At 36.2% G+C, this 17,736-nt stretch overlaps 1 protein-coding gene across 3 annotated transcripts in view; it reads right to left on the bottom strand.

The window, feature by feature from the left end:
- LOC128031638 (TNF receptor-associated factor 3) overlaps positions 1-15,387 on the bottom strand; it is a 16,406-nt gene extending 1,019 nt beyond the window's left edge. Inside the window, exons 1-11 of one of the 3 annotated variants that reach the window (XR_008188124.1) lie at positions 15,030-15,372; positions 8,685-8,941; positions 5,570-5,621; positions 5,301-5,405; positions 4,903-5,067; positions 4,398-4,478; positions 4,173-4,247; positions 3,941-4,033; positions 3,656-3,796; positions 2,215-2,398; positions 1-574 (exon numbers count right to left, since the gene is read on the bottom strand). The exon at positions 1-574 is cut by the window's left edge and continues 447 nt beyond it. Coding sequence is in view for 2 of the 3 variants with exons in the window: in XM_052619939.1 (XP_052475899.1) it covers positions 3-574; positions 2,215-2,398; positions 3,656-3,796; positions 3,941-4,033; positions 4,173-4,247; positions 4,398-4,478; positions 4,903-5,067; positions 5,301-5,405; positions 5,570-5,621; positions 8,685-8,938 (1,722 nt within the window). In the remaining variant the exon portion in view is untranslated. Of the gene's footprint in view, positions 575-2,214; positions 2,399-3,655; positions 3,797-3,940; positions 4,034-4,172; positions 4,248-4,397; positions 4,479-4,902; positions 5,068-5,300; positions 5,406-5,569; positions 5,622-8,684; positions 8,942-15,029 lie in introns of all 3 variants that reach the window. The other 2 variants (XM_052619939.1, XM_052619940.1) reach the window with 2 other exon arrangements.
- Between the last annotated feature and the right edge of the window lie 2,349 nt (positions 15,388-17,736).

Raw genomic sequence — 17,736 nt, 5'->3', positions numbered from 1 at the left:
ATTCAAGGGTCCGGGAGGTCCGAGGTGTCTACAGTCACCTTGATGAAGATGGAGTCATCTTTGATGTAGGTTCCATTCTCCAGGACAGTCTGAGCCACAAAGAGTGGACAACCCGAGGCTATGTTCATTTCAACAGTGGGCCGGCGAAAGCTACTGCTATGGGGGTCCGGTTTGAAGGCATCACCTAAGTGTTTCCGAGCCGGCCCCTGGTCCATTAACATTAATGTTACTTTCTGTTTGAAAGGCCATGGCAGCAAGGCGTCATATTCTCCGCGCATGACCACGAAAAAGAGCGAGAGATGTGTACCTTTACCCATTCCGTCCCCATTGAGATAGACGCGGGCACACATCTTGTAGCCGAAATAGCCCGTGTAGAAGGGCTGGCTGTAGAGCGAGAGGTTTTTAGAGACCACAGCTTCCTGTTTCCTTCTTTTGTAGTCACGGATCTTCCAAATGAGCACACCGTTGAAGCTGGCCGTCTCCAACACCTGCAGCTTCAGGTCCATCTCTGCCAGGCGGATGTCATGGACACTCATCATATCATCGTGACGTGAGAGCTGCTGCTCTAAGGAGCCTGGTGACAATATTCAAATGTGTTAAAAACAATGTTGTGAATACACATGTACTTGGTATAATACATTATCATTGAGGTGTACAGGTGCATCTAAAAAAAATTTAATATCATGGAAAAGGTCTTTATTTTTTGTAATTGAATTTAAAAAAAAGCAAACTATCTTAATATTCTAGATTCATTGCACACAAACTGAAATATTTCTAAAGATTTTTTGTTTTAATCGTGATGGTCATGACTTTGAAAATTCAGAATCTCAAAAAATTCGAATATTCCATTTTGAGCTTGATTAGTTTGATTAATTTTGAGTGTAAATACCGGGAAACTCTTCGGCTAGTTTAGAACATGTAACCAAAATTATGGGAGAGACTACCGATTTGACAGTTGTCCAGAAGACAATCATCAACATCCTCCACAAGGAGGGTAAGCCACAGAAGGTCATTGCTGAAAGGGCTGGCTGTTCACAGAGTGCTGTATCAAAATATGTTCATAGAATGTTGACTGGAAGGAAAAAGTGCGGTAGGAAAAGGTTCTCAAACAACAGGGATGATCACAGTCTTGGGAAGATTGTCAGGAAAAGACGATTCAAGAACTTGGGAGAGCTTTACAAGAAGTGGACTGAAGCTGGAGTCAGTGCATCAAGAGTCACCACACTCAGACATCTTCAGGAAAAGGGCTACAGCTGTCACATTCCTAGAACCAAGAATCTCTTGAACCAGTAAGAAGACGTCAGAAGCATTTCACCTGGGGTAAGGAGAAAAAGAATTGGACTGTTGCTCAGTGGTCCAAGGTCCTCTTTTCAGATGAAAATAATTTTAGCATTTCTTTTTTAGATCAAGGTCTGGAGTCTGGAGGAAGACCGGAGAGGCTAGGAATCCAAAGTCCAGTGTGAAGTTTCTGAAGTCAGAGGTAATTTGGGTGCCGTGACGTTTGCTGGTGTTGGACCATTGTGTTTTATCAAGTCCAAAGTCAGCAGAGCCATCTACAAGGAGATTCTGGAGCACTTTATGCTTCCATCTGCTGACAAGCTTTATGGAGATGCTGATTTCATTTTGCAGCAAGAATTTAGCACCTGCCCACAGTGCCAAAACCACTTCCAAGTGGTTTGCTGACCATGATATGACTGTGCTTGATTGGCCAGCCAACTCACCTGACCTGAACCTCACAGAGAATCTATGGGGTATTGTGAAGAGGTAGATAAGTAACATCTGACAAACAATACAGAGGAGCTGAAGGCCGCTATCAAACAACCTGGGCTTTAATAACGCCTCAGCAGTGCTACAGGCTGATCGCCTTCATACCACGCTGCATTGAAGCAATAATTCATGCAAAAGGAGCCCCAACCAAGTATTGAGTGCATAATTAAACCTGCTTTAGAGAACATTTCTGTTTTGTAAATCTTTTTTTGATCGATCTTTGAGAAAATATCACATTTTTTGAGATACTGAATTCTTTTTATTTTAAGCTGTAAGTCATAACCATCAGAATTAAAACCAGAAACTCTTGAAATATTTCAGTTTGTGTGCAATGAATCTAGAATATAAGAAAGTTTGCTTTATTGCATTAAATTACAAAAAAAAATAAAGAACTTTTCCATGATATTCAAATTTTTTGAGATGCACCTGGATTTGAAATTATCTTACCCAGAGTGTGAGAACCAGGACTGGAACCAACACGACCCGAATCAAGAGAAGCTACAATTGAACGCATGCTCTCCACAGACCCTCTCAGTGCCTCCACCTCCTCCCTCATCGCTCGCAGAGGACGCAGCTCCCGCAGCTCCATCTCAACCTCAAGCATTTTCTCTGAGTGAGTGCTCATCAACTTCTACATACACAAACACAAACATTTAAAGAACTTATTGAAGTGTTTCAGTCAGAGATTGTAGTATTTCACAGCTGGGTCTCTGTGTTTTTAAGTTAAGTCTGGCAAAAAAAACTTTGTTTTTAAAGTTTCTAATGCTCAATATACTCCATTTATTTGATCAAAATTACAGCAAAACAAGTGATATTGTGATTTGTTATTGTAGCCATTATCAATATTATCAAAATGTTATTTATTATGGTCAAGCTGAATTTTCAGCAGCCATTATATTATAAGTCTTCAATGTCACAATCATTTAAAAAATAAATAAATAAACAGTTGTGCTGCTTTATAATTTTGTGGAAACCATGATAATTTTTTTATGACTTGAAGGTTCAAAAGAACAAATACGTTTTTCAAAAGAACTATTTTAACATTCTAAATCTTTTTGTTGTCACTTTTAATATATTTTAAGTGTTCTTGCTGAATGAAAGTATTAATTTCTTAAAAAATTACTTAATATATAAAAACGTAAAAAAAAATTGACAGGTAGTTATTATTTTTGGCAATTTCTTCTTTGACTCACAGAAATTTGTTTTGCATTGAGGTTCTACATAGTCACTGTCATCAAACAACAAACAGAAAAACCATAGAATAATATACAGTTGGGTCCCAAATGCTAAGCTCACTCTTGTTGTTTTAAATCAATTAATTATTATTATTATTATTATTATTATTAATAATAATAATAATAATAATAATAATAATAAATGTGCTGTAAATTTTTTTTACTGTATCAGCATAACACTTTAAGTTATATGTTAGAACTGTAAAGTGGATATGAATTTCAACATTTTTAGTATTTGGTAAGTCCTCATTTTGCTAAAATTAAAAATAAAAAAGTTCCAAAGAGCATCTTCAATGGAAGCAAATAATCTAATAACCTTTTATACAAATGTTAAAGGGAGCCATCTCTTTATTTTGTTTAAAACATGTAAAAGGTCACACATTCACTAATTTGTTTAATATACAGGAATTGTGAATGTTTCTTTCTCACAGCATAATGTTTCTTCTATTACTTATTCAAAATCTAAATGCTTTTTTTTAGGTTTTATTTTCACTGTAGAAGGCATGTCACAAAACCAAGGCATTAAAACCTGTGTCAGATTGAAGTATTGCACAGTAGAACAGACACGTCACTATATACAAAGTAGAAGTTATTTTTAGCTTCACCAAATGACTCAATAGAAAATAAAACCACTACTTGATCACGGCTCTCACCTGCACACTGGCAACCTTCTGATCCAGCTGCCTAATCTTTTCTCTCATCTCCTCATTCTGAATCTCAACCTCTGCAAGACGACTGCTGAGGCTGGGCAAAACTTTATAACGCTCCATCAGCTCGCTCTTAACATCTTCAACCTACACACACAGAGAGATCAATGCATGCGTTTAATCTGACTACATGTATGAACATATGAACAGGGAAAAAGTTTTCAATTTCACACCGAAACCAGCCGTTTCTCTGTTTCTGACATGTTAAATTGAATGTTTATAAATGTCTACCTTGGCCTCTAGTGTGGTGTTTCTGGCCACCATCATTCTCAGGTGCTCGGATGCAAAACTGGACTCATGTTCCCTCATCTCTTGATTCAGCCCCTTTAAAATAATCAGATGCATATTAGTAAAAAACTACACCAAAAATATTTTTCATTTACGTTTTTTAATCAACAGTGAGGCACTACACTACTGCAATGTTAGTACATTTCTAATTTCCTTTAAATCAATATCTGCTCACCTTAAAAGAGCATCCATATCGAATAAAGGAGCAGGTCACCTGGGCCTTTGGACAGTCATGCTGATGAATGGATAGCTATAAGAGACACATTCAACTCATAAATACATCACAATTCATCAGCCTTTTTCACTCATTTATAACTAAATTCATCATTCATGCATTTAAAAGCAAACACACACACAAGTTAGTAAATCAAAAGTAAAACTGAGTGCACTCCAAGCCTACCTCACTTCTTAGAATGGAAGAAAATGAGCACTGATTAGGGCATGCTACAGGAAATGCAGGACACACTGTATCTTTGTGTTTCTGTAAAGAGAGATGACTGCTAGACTGAAATGCACTAAAACATACTGCATCCTGCCACTTTCATGGTTCAAGATGCTAATGGTTAAAAAAAACTGTGGGGTAATAATGACAGGATCAACCAGGCGGAAAAAACAGAGAGCGATCTTGAAGTAAAAACACACATTCTCTAAATGACAGTCAGCATAACGGGAGATTCCCCTAAGTTCCTTGTACCAATGTGAAACTCAAATGTCATGGGACATTAATGATAGAACACAAGGGGAATACTTCTCATAGAGGAACCGAGACGTCCACTAATTCCAATCCAGGAAAAAAAAAAAAACTCAATGATAACTGAAAAAAGATCTCGCAAATTTCTAAGTACTTTCCATTAGTTTTCAGGTCCTTTTATGGGAACTGGGGGGTTTTGGGTAATGTGTGTTACCTGTAAGTCAGTGAGGGGCATCTTGTGATTGCAGAATTCACAGGTGATCTCTCTGTGTTTGCATTTGCGGCTCAAGTGCTCAGACATGTCTTTCCTCATCATCTTCTCCTTACACTTTCCCAAGGGGCACGGCACCTCGAAGTACGGACAAACTTCCAAATGGTCCTGTTCGAAGAGAGAAAAGGATTCAGAATTTTACCTTATTTTAGAATTTTATCTCAAACATAACACATGTAATATATCAATGCAACTACATTCGCCATTCTCGCACTTAGAAAATGATGTGCATGTTGGTTTAAGTCTAGGCTCACATTTCTCGGCGCTCGAGGCAGGTTCTAGTCGGGAGGAATTTACCATATGATATGTAGACTATTGTATCTAAGAATCATATGACTTACCATGACCTGCTGTAAACTCATTTGTTCTTTACATCCATTTTTCTCACTTCGGCAGTAGACCTTCAGAGCCATAATTTCCCTTTTGCAGCAAACATCCCGGAATATCTATCATCATAAGAAAGACAAAAAATCCATTACAGGGCCTGTATAACAGAGATGTGTTGTGTGCCTGTTATATGGCCCACATTACTTTCACTTGCTGTGTGAGTGAGATTTAGTATGTAACGGAGTGGGTGTGTCCTTGTAAGTTTTTGGCTTCACTTTCTTACCTTATCTTCAAAGAGTGGTTCTAAATCAGCTGGACATTCTGGGTTAGGCTTACTGAAAAAAAGTCAGATCCAGCTGTAAGCAAATTGTTTCCATAGTTCACATGACCTACATTTTTTAATACAAACAATAAGAATACTCCAAGATTTATTTGCAATGCTATTTAGATCAGTAGTTCTGAACCTTTTTGACTTCAAGTGCACCCTATAATCTACAACAGTGGTTCCCAACCTTTTTCAACTCGCGGCCCACACAACCAAACACATATGTTTGCGCGGCCCACTTCAAAAAAATTAACTGACCCCGCTATTGTTGGGTTAATAACTTAGTACTCCGAAGCTAGATTTTAAACTGTATTTATTGAATAAACTAGGGCTGTGCGATATGGACAAAAAAAAAAAAAAAAAAAAAAAAACTATCGTGATTTTTTTTTATCAATTTTGCAATTGTGACACACATCGATATGCTTTTACAGTCATAAATGCATTCAGGATTAATTTGAAACATATTTCCAAAAGAAAACCAATCAGAGCTTTATCAAAAAGTCATCTCTAGAACAGACATAAGTCAAAATTATCACTATAGTGAAGATGTAAAAAATTTATAGACTTGTGGCAAATAAAATAAAAAATCCTGTATACAGGGACTTTTTTTTCTTTTTTGCCATGCATTGTTCATAGAGCTCATTAATTGTAGCGGTGCCTCAGGTGTTTGCAGTGTATGCGGTCAGTAGTGAGAGCGCATAAATATAACGCGAAAGCACATTAAAATAATGCACGAGTGCGAATCTATCTGTTCGCAGCAGTCGTGCTTGCTCAGATACACACTGCTTTGCGAGGAGAGAGTGTGCACACTTAAAACGTGTCTCCTCTCACTTAAACTGCATCCTGTTCACTAACAAATTCACTCTATGCTCATGTGTTAGACATGAATTATTGCACGTTTTTATTTCTAGCCTTTTACCGCAGTGAGAACGCTCTGATCCATCAACATTGGCTCAGAAAAAAGGCGCATCACAGACAGTGTGTGATCCTGGAGTTAGGCATATGCCCAGTCTCTGTTCTCGCGCTAGGCGCAATGCATTCTGATGGGATCGGATACAGGAGGTCAGGGCCGCGGAAAATTGTGGTATAAAGCGATTTAGAAATCGCGCACGCTCAAATCGTGATTTTAGGACGTTTTCTTTTAATCGCACAGCCCTAGAATGGACTGGAAATGAACAGAAAATAATTGGCGGCCCACCTGCAATACCACCCTAGTGGGCCGCGGACCACAGGTTGAGAACCACTGATCTACAACAACATACAAAAGGGGGCCGCGGACCACAGGTTGAGAACCACTGATCTACAACAACATACAAAGGCCCTGTGACTTTTCCAGTTGTTTGTGAATACCTAAGTAAAACATTTTTTTCTACTGAATAAAATATTTGAAAGTTGATCATAACTAGAAAAAAAATTATATTTATGATAAAAATGCACGTTGAATAATTGTATTTACTTACACTACTTTTCTTTCCAGGCTTAGAAATCACACTTTAATAATTAGGCTACCTCATCAATTAAATTTTTCAAGACAATATAAACCCTGGTTTTTCAAAGAAAAAATGAAAAGTAATTGTACCTGTTTTAATGAAATTTTTTTGCTAACTTTAATTTTAGTTTCGCCTTACTTTAGAATGTTTTAAGACATTCTAAGGCCTCATTGGAGGTTTGCTAGCTGAGAACCCCTGATTTCAATCATATTTAGCAATACTGGCAATAACATGGATTTTCAGCTATTTAGATCACAATCAAACATCACTTAATAACATTCAGGTGTAAATGCACCCAAGACACGGTGTGGTCACATCCGAATCAATGAAACAACATTTTTTTGGCTCTATTTGATGATGTTTCTTTTTTATTCTCCTCTCACAATGGGAAAAGAACATTTCGATTTTGTCACCAGATTTGTCATCTGACTTCTCATTAACTATTCCACTGAACCACACATCTGTTATTCCAAAATCACACGTCATCTCTCAAAATCATTTTTTTCCTCTTTAACCCCTACTAGCATCTAGGGCTGTGCAAAAAATCGAATGCGATTTTCATGCACATCTCATCAGTAAAGACGCTCCTGTAATAAGAAGTATATCTCCCAGCACGTGTGTTTCAGATCATGGTTGCCAGGTTTTCACAACAAATCCTGCTCAGTTGCTTCTCAAAACTAGTCCAAAACTAGCCCAATAGCGTTTCCAGGAGGTTCCCTGATAAAAAAAATTGCTTTTTAAAATGTAAGTTTTATGGCATGGTTGCCTTGGTAAAGTTTGCATTTTAGGGGCTAAATATCACATTATTTCTATTGGGGTCGCTTCCACCCGCGGACATGAAAAACAACCACAGACTTGGCAACACATTGGTTGGCATTTACTACACCGAGCCCGTAATTCACTGACAATCTACACAAAACCGATTTTAAAATCGGTGGCGATTCTTTGTCGATTTTGAAAGCAATTTTGTGTTAGTTGTCGGTAGACTACGGCTCTGTGTAGTAACTGCCGCTCCACCTGAACCAGTGTTGCCAAGTGTTTTTCATGTCCGCGGTTTGAAGCAACCCAATACCAATAAGGTGATATTTAGCCCCTGAAATGCGAATTTTACCAAGACAACAATGCCAAAAAACAAAACGTATATTTTGACCCCGGGAAGCATTTTTTTTTTATCTGGGAACCTCCTGGAATCGCGATTAGTTTTGGACTAGTTTTGAGAAGCAACAGGGCAGGATTTGTTGTGAAAACCTGGCAACCCTGATCTGAACACACGTGCTGGAGATAATACTTCCAATTAAAGGAGCGTTTTTACTGATGAGATGTGCATGAAAATCGCATTCGATTTTTTGCACAGCCCTACTAGCATCTAGTATAAAACATACTTTTCATACTGGAAAAAATGTAAATGGCATTTTCCATTTCGCGCAGGTTAGTACTGTCGAATCTCTTACGACAAGAAATATGTAGGAACCTTTATGCTAATAAATATCTAAAACTGCTTCGCTTATTCCTAGGCTTGTGATACTGCAGCTTCTTTATTATCACAGGATTCATATGAAGCTCACTAATGAAGCGTCGCCCACCTGAGCAAGTCTGCGACGCAGCTCTCGCAGAAGCGATGTCCACACTCAGTTTGTCGAGGGTTACAGAGCACTAGCCTGCAAGACTCGCAGCAATACTTGGCCTCAGGCGTTGTGACAAATCGGTCCCTGAAGCCACCGTGGATGGGCAAGAAACCTGGGTCATGCCTGGGCCGCTGGGCCATGGAGGGCATGGCAAGAGATGGAGGACGCTGCTGCAGGGCAATCTGCTGTTCCACATTACGCCCTGCGGACATGACCTGAAGAAAACCAGACAGATGAGGATCTAAACTCAACACCCCATAACATGTCCATGAGAAAAACTGAAATGCTTTGCATCTTAGTAATAGAAAAAAGTTTACAATGACTTCCAAAACCACAACATCCTGAAAGATGAAACAGGACAGTCTACTGTCATCTTTGGCACATTCGATTCTTTCTTGTCCAGATTGAAGCTGTCAAGATTTCTGTACTCTATGGGAAACATGACTTAAACTAAAATGGAATGGGCTGTTGTCTGATTGGATCCAGACCCCCTTGGCAAACACCAATTTGTGGTCGCTTCACTGCCATTGTTTCAAGCACACAAGTGTGTTTAGTAGGAATACCGTTTAAACCTTATTAAATCAGAAGAGTTTGATGGATTTAAGGCATGACTACCTGAAGCCCCCAAAAGCTTTTGGACACTTAAGACACACTTAAAATGTCAACAACACATCCATCCAAGTGGCATCTGCAAACAAATGAAGCTTGACTTTCAGTTGACTAACTTCATTCTTGTAATTACTTTTACTAGTCCCAAGGTGATTTTACTGGATGAATGAGTCAGTTTCTGTTCACACAGGTGTCCTACCAGAGAAACCACCGGTATATTTCAGCACATTAGCTGTGGAAATGAGTGGAAATGCTTGAAATTAGCTTTGAAGACAAATATAAATGACTACATAAAAAGCTGGTCCCACTTTATATTAGGTGGCCTTAACTACTATGTACTTACATAAAAAAAATAAGTACAATGTATTTATTGTGTTCATATTGTATTGTAAAACACTTTTCCTGCTATTGAGGTGGGATAGGGGTAAGGTTAGGGAGAGGGTTGGAGGTATGGGTAAGTTTAAGGGTGGGTTAAGTTGTAAAGTATGGGTCAACAGTGTAATTATAAATGTAATTACAGAAATTAAATACAGATGTAATTACATGTAGCTTTTTTAAAAATATAAGTACAATGTAAAAACATGTATGTACACAATAAGTACATTGTACTAGATTATTAATTAAAATGTAGGTACATAGTTAAGGCCACTTAATATAAAGTGGGTCCAAAATAATTAATTAATTAATTATGAATAATTGCAAGTGCACAGGATATATAGGAACTCCTTCAAATATACCATTACATTGCTGTGGAATATAAATTTTACCATTCAAAAGAATGAAATCAATGTTTTCATTTAAGAACACATTCAATTAATCAAAAGTAACAGTAAAGACATTTATAATATTTCAAAGAAATGCTGTTATTTAAAAAATTCTGTTAATCAAAGAATCCTGAGAAAAAAAAAAAAACTATCACCATTTCCACAGAGATATGAAGCTGCACAACTGTTTTTAACATTGATGAAAAGAAATGGCTGCTTTAACATTCCTTTTTGATATAATACATTTAATAAAGGAATAACATCACAGTAATAAAATGTATATATATATATATATATATATATATATATATATATATATATATATATCATCAATGATTTATCATTACTAGTGATATACACCAAAAATACAATTCTGGCCAATATGATTTTTTGATAATAAATGTCAAGTCAATAAACAGCCCACAAAAAAAAAAGAAAAAAAAAAGAAAATCATAATTAAATTACATTTAATTAAATTTTTGAAGAAAAAAAAAAAAAATCATTGTAAAATTCCTATCTTTGTTCATTTTTTAAATAAAAAGTATATTTGTCTTTCCACCTTCACAAAAACAGTATTTCTGATACACACAAGACCGAACTGTTATAAAATGATGTCAGCATTTTCATTTCAAAACTGCTTATGAAAAACATGATGGCAAAGCGATGAGGGCGTCGTGAGACCTATTAACCTCTTAAATGCCGTCTGACATCACAGCGGCTTGACTTCAGCCTCTCTGCCTGTTTCACATCTCACGCCGATGTGAGACAGATAGAAGTTAGTCACATTTTCAGATTCTAATGCCTGCCACCGAGGCAACGCTTAAACATTGTGCTTACATTGCCACATCAACAGCTCCTGACCGGCAGCTCTCAGACTGGGAAATCCCTTCATAACAGACATAGACACTAGCTCTAATAATATCTCCCTTGTGAGCCAGCTACACACTAACCGCACATGCAGGAAGGTCCCGGCTCCATTGCTGAACGCCGTTAGAATTCCTTTAAAAAGAGGATACCACAGTTATTCCACAAAGAGTGACTGGGACCCACCGCACATGCCTCTTCTCCAGTACAGAGACTTTCCGACAAAAAAGGAAACTGAAATGATAGCTATTTATGGTGCAGTTTTATGAAGGTAGGTAAACTTTTCAAAAAGATATTTTGAATTGGGAAATTAGAGCACAGTCATAGAACACTTGAAATGGTTTGGTGTAGTTTCCAGTGACAAACAACAGGTCTCGATGAAAAACATTATTATTGTTGTTGGCTAAGACATATTCGAGGTTGAACAAACTACTAACACCAAGTAGCAAACTTCAGCATGCAACTCATTCCCGCACTACTACACTCCGCACTACATTCCCGACTGTGCTACGGACAAAAATGGGACCTAAAATTGTGAGGCTTGTTGAGGGGAGGTGTGATACTACATTTTCAACCAATCAGCTAGATTATTTATGACTGCTGAATGACAAAATGGCTGAAAAATCCCATTAACTTACATTGAAAAATTTGACTAAAATGTTTACTTGCACCAGGAAGATTAATAAAAAATATTTTTTTTATTACAATTATGGCTTCGAAAAATTATGAACAAATTGATAAAACACATTACTTTTCGATATTATGGACCTGTTTGGTCAAACATACTCATAGTTTTTCATTTGCAGTTTATTCTCTCTTTATTTCATTTTTTTTTTTTTTTTACCATTGTACTATTTATTTAAATGTGTATATTTATTTGTACTTATTTTTTTTTCAATTATTTAACTGAGATATAATTAAAATATCCACTTAAAAAAAAAGTTCAATAAATGCATGATGTTTCCAAAGTCACAGAGTAATGATGTTAAATAATCATTATCTCAATATTGACCAACATAATTGTGATTATAATTTTTTTGGCATAATAGCAACTACATAGCATGCTAAAAACCATTAAAACGCTTTTTTTTGGATAGGCACTCTTATTTTCTTCAACCAATTAAAGGTTTGTTGCCCATATTAATGGCTTTTGGGAGGTAGATTAGACATGCTCACACACACACACACACACACACACACAGTCACACCCATAAAATTATTCACACTCTCAGCAAGTTTAATCCCATATGACGTATGTAACACGTTAAAACCTTAGCGAGGGTGTTTCACAAACACTTTCCATGGCTCAACACACCTTTCGTCAAATTATGACGATAGTAACTAAGCTAATGTCAGCTCTATCCTTACTGGACACTAAAAAAAACAAAAGCAAATATTCCCATTTAGTTTAGTGGCTCTTGTCCCTGATTTTGTTTCTGTTTTACTTCAGGTGCACAGGTATTTCCCTGTCTTTATCTCTCATCTCACGCTGCAGGCTGCACTCAAAAATAAACCCACCCACAAGCGTGGATAAAACTGGCCCTGAAATAATCCACAAACTCTGAGAAAGACAAACATCCAACTACACAAACGCATAGAAGAAATATTCAACTGAGCACAAATGAAAAAAATCCATGTACTGGTGGCTGACCAGAATGTGCAGTTCTCCAGGGATTTCCAGGAATATTTAAGGGGCTTTTCCATTTGCTGCCTCATTCCTCTCTGTCACTGCTGACAATACACATACACACCCACACACAAGCATGCACGCAAGCACATAAACACACATTAAGACAAAAAAATAAGGAAGCTGCTAGTAAACTGTTGTTTATACCAGGAATTACGTTAGGGTCCTGAGAAATCCGTTTGATTTTTTTCCTTAATTCGGTTTCATTTTTTTCCAAATTGTGTTTTTTCCATTAAAATATTTCTGTATTCTTTGTTTTTTTATTTTTTTATAACTTTTCTCCACTCCTTTTTAATAGTTAAATTCAAGTTTATTAATAAAAAAGCATGTTTAATTAATTAAAACCACAAAACGTATACATTTTCACATCGATTTAATAAACAATTAACAACAACTGCATGTTTAGAGCCCTATAAAATGTTTTATTTATTAACACCATATTTGGTATTGTTACCAAATCTTGTGTTTTAGCAGTATCTTATAATCTGAATGCATAAAACAACCTAATTTATTCTCTTTTTTTCTTCAATTACCCTTATGATTTTTTTTCCTCAGAAATTCTGTGTTATGTATTTTTTTCTGGTTATTAAATCAAGGCATAAAACATTAATTTCATTTATCAATTAATTGTTGAAAACTAAGCAAACTGTATTTATTTATTTTTTTGGCTTTTGGCAAACAAAAGGGATTTATGTCCACGTTTTCCTAATTACAGAAATCATAGGGCCCTAGAATTACGAGACCTTATCCAAATATAAAAGAAACTAAATAAAGAATTAATTGTATGAACAAAAATCCATATACGCCACCGTTCAAAGGTCTGGAGTACAAAGGTTGACCCAAACTTTTAAACTGTAGTTAAACGTGTCAAAATAGCACAGTTAAAGTTAACAACTTTGAAAAAACAACAACTTGAAATTGTGACCAATTCAAAGAGACACATCAACCAAAAATCATTTACATTTATGTTTTAAACCTGTTCCTTTTTTTCTTTTGTAGAAAACAAAAGATGTTTAGCAGAATGTCCCAGACTCTCTTTTCCATTCAACGAATGAAGCGTTTCACCTTTTTCTTTCATTTCATGGGAGACATTCAGGTCATTCAGGTTTAGAACGTCGGTAAGCAAATAAGGACAGCATTTTCATTTCTAGGTGAACTATTTTTTAATGGTATAATTTAGAGCGATATGATCCAAAAAAAGAAAGGTGAACAACAAAAATGTGTCCCATATTATCAGTGCATTCATAGTTTATAGAATTAAAAATGTAAAACATGCGACTTAAAACCAAGATATAAAAATAATGAAAATAAATGCGACAAGACTAAGCAATGCTAGCGTTAAGCATGCATCCATCCCATAAAGAACATAATACCAGAGAGAGCTTCAGGTGAAAAGTGTAACACAATACATTTCAGACAGTTAGTTTAGAGCCGAGTAGCATCGAGGTAATACAGGTTCTTTGAATGTATTTTCACTGCAGGAGATCTCATAACAAAAATGAAAGAGAAGTAAGAAGGGGAATATCACCTCTTTCTGGCCTGACCTTTTACTAGAGGAAGACGCGTGTGACTACTATAGGTCACTTACAGGAATATAAAAAACTATTTCATATGTGAACACATGATGAAGGTGTGATGGGTAAATTAATGGGGTTACTGCATGTGAAAATGCAAAGAAGTTGGGCTTATGTCATCTTCTCAGCCTCCTTCTGCTTTCAGAAGAGCGTCTGCTCCAACTTCTTTTGAAATCAAGCCCCAAATGTGTTCCCTGCAGTGTATCACAACACTTAACCGTGTTATTCTGAGAGTGAAACTGAACTGAGCTGGATTCAAACAGTCTCAGTTTTGATCTGCACACAGCAGCACATGTTTCAAACTGCTTCTGTCCACTGGCCATTTTTTTTTCATCAGTGTATTTAAACAGAGACAGACTGGCAATCTGTATTTACACTTTCCTACTTAATACTGGATTTCATGATAGTTTTAATATTCTTCTTCTTGGTGTAATATTACCTAAACATACATGTGGAAGTTATAGACCCTTAAATGCAAGAAGATCAGAGTTGTGCTCATAATAAAAGCAAAAGTACACCACACACTTGCATGCAAAGGTGAGAAGCTCGTCTTAACATCTATCATGAATCTGTATAAAGCAGCTGTTCGGGATTTAACTTGGGAACATATTAGTCGCCCAACTTTAAAGAATCAGCACCCAGAAGATCCATACTTGCTCAGGAGACAGTAAAAGAGCAGGTGAACATCTAAGATCAAAGCTGGACACACTTTAGTTACTTTAGGTGAACCCATAGACTTTACCTTCCACTAACATGAGCTACACGTTAGTTTACATGTGGATCTGTGGAATAGCCATCCACTTACATGAATCAGTTGGTCAACGATGTCGTCCGATGATCCAACCGTGTTTCTCCGAAGAACGGATGGTCCACTCGTATGACAGACACACCGAGACAACAACGTCCAAATTTACGCGGCCACGGCTCCGTCCTCGCTTCTCAAACAGGCTACAACTGCCGAAGGATCGAATCGGGTCATTTTGACATCGGAATGTTCCAAAAACGACTCGGTTGAGGTACACGAAAAGGTAGAGAAGCCGCCACTGTGGCAGGGTGCTGTGATATCAAGTCTAGTACTTCACTGGAAAGCCCCCTGGTCTGACTTCCTCAGGAAATCCCCGTCATGAAAAAAATGTAGCTGGTTGTAAAAGGACGCCATAGAGGAAGAATAGGCTCAGGCTGCGGTGAGGCGCGCGGCCGCTGGGTGGAGCCAGAGCTTCAGTCCAATCCGTGATAGAACAGCGTTCACTTCAGCGGCTCTTTGCTTTTCTTTTCCACGTGTTTCTAACAGGTGATGATCTTTGAAATGTATGCATTACTGACCAAATCTGTTGACATACTGAGTAAGTTGAAGGAATCTAATTAAACGGATTGTTTTTACTGAACAACTGAACGACACTTTTGATTACATTTGCTGGAACTACCTTTTGTGTGTGTGTGTGAGACAGGTCACTGTATGGATGAACCCACTAGCAAATGAAAAGTGTTGGTTGCATTGGTGCAGGGTTATTATAGTTAACTTATCTCAAGCTAAAATAGAACCATACAAAACATGTTTGTAAAATAAACTTGATTACTTTGAATAAACTGCAAAATATAATAATAATTAAGATGTATATGAATACATACAAGATAATAATAACGAATTCAAATTATTAATAAAAAAAAACTATATTGGAATTTCAATTATACTTTAATAACAGGATTGATGAACTGTTATTCACATTTGTATTATTATTATTAAAATACTCAAATTATAGGCACGTTTTTTTATTACATCTAATACATATAAAATATTTTATTACCAAGACATAATTTAAAGAATCAACATCATAAATATATATTTTTTTCTTTGCATCATTTTTTTTTAAATATATACTACAGCAATAAGAACTGGGAATGAAAATATACTTAACTGTCATGAGAATACCACAATGTGAATAAATCTGAATACACCTTTTTTAATTTGGGTTAAAATTTATTCCAGATTTTCTTTGTGAGATCCATACATTTTTGCCATTTCCTTTAATATTGTGATCCACCAATATTCTTCAAAGCTTCTCATCACACTTTAGATAAGGGAACACTATTCATTATTAACTAATAGAATATTGGCTGTTTATTATTACTTACAAAGCACTTGTTAATCCCTTATTCTGCATGACCATATTGTAAATCCCTAACTCTACCCATACCTAACTCTACCCATACCATACCTTACTATCAATAAGCAGTTATTAAGAGTTTATTGAGGGATAACTCTTAATATAGTATATAATTATAAAAAGTTAATACAGCGAATGTGTTCCCTAAAGTGTTATTATAATTTATTATTGAAAATGATCTAAATATAACAAAATGTGACGTATGGGCTGATTAACACTCAGTGCATTTGACAGTATAAACCCCTTAAGTTTATTAAGACTAATGTGACAAACTGATTACATATACAGGCCACAGTCTATGACCACATTAGCTCCCATCCACACAGAATTCCACCCCAACCATGTACGTTATCTGCACACATACAACTGAAAGGAGTTCACACGTATCATTCACACAGGTACCATTACAGTTATTAGAGGCAAAAACAAACAAACAAAAAGTAATAATTAATGTATTTTAAATAACTTGTTCCATTTTCAAATTAAACATAAGAAAAACAAACAATATGAACCCATCTGTCATTTATCTCCAAACACCCTAATAAATTAGGATGTGTGGAAAAACATAAACATGGAATCGTAGTAGAAATTTAGATGTGCTGCCATATTTTCAAATTCTTTACCTTCACATGGTGATCCATATTTTCAGACACCCCTAAGAGGGTGAAAAGCTTGACCTTGGCATGAAGAAGAAACTATTCATGCATGCAAAAAACAGTTTGAAATAAGATGAATAAAAAAAAAAAAAAAGCTGCAAAGATTAAAAGATTAAAAAATACCTCTCATTCCATTACAACACTCTGCTGCGCCTGTTCTTAAAGTCAACATCCTCAGCCAAGAAACCTTTTGAGATAAAATGCATTTCAAATACACCATGTACAAGGGTCCATGATTAAACATATGCGTATATATATATATATATATAAAACGACCTAATACTAAACCAACTCACTTAAATATAAGAGCTGCAAACCATATATATTTAAATTGGCATTAAAAATTGGTATTATAATTACTTAAATTTCATCTACACTTGCATTTAATTTGATCTATATACAGTGCAGTTCTTATAATTTTATGCAAATAAATAGCTTAATCCAACCAGAGATCAACTAACCCCCCCCCCCCCCCCCCCCCCCCCCCAAAAAAAAAAAAAAAAACTATTTTAATATAACAAATCATATAACTAGATAATATGCTACAGTAACAAAACGTAAATGGAAATAGACGCTGGACTAGGACCAAGTCAGAGTCCTATGAATATATCAAGAAAGAGAGATGGTCAAGTGACATTAAACTCCTTCAGACAAAAGATCTTTCATTTCACTGATTCACTGTCCAATGACG

The sequence above is a fragment of the Carassius gibelio genome, chromosome A17 (assembly GCF_023724105.1).
Source record: "Carassius gibelio isolate Cgi1373 ecotype wild population from Czech Republic chromosome A17, carGib1.2-hapl.c, whole genome shotgun sequence".
Classification (NCBI taxonomy): domain Eukaryota; kingdom Metazoa; phylum Chordata; class Actinopteri; order Cypriniformes; family Cyprinidae; genus Carassius; species Carassius gibelio.
Note: the sequence above shows the minus strand (reverse complement) of the source record. Positions and strands in the feature narration are given on the sequence as shown.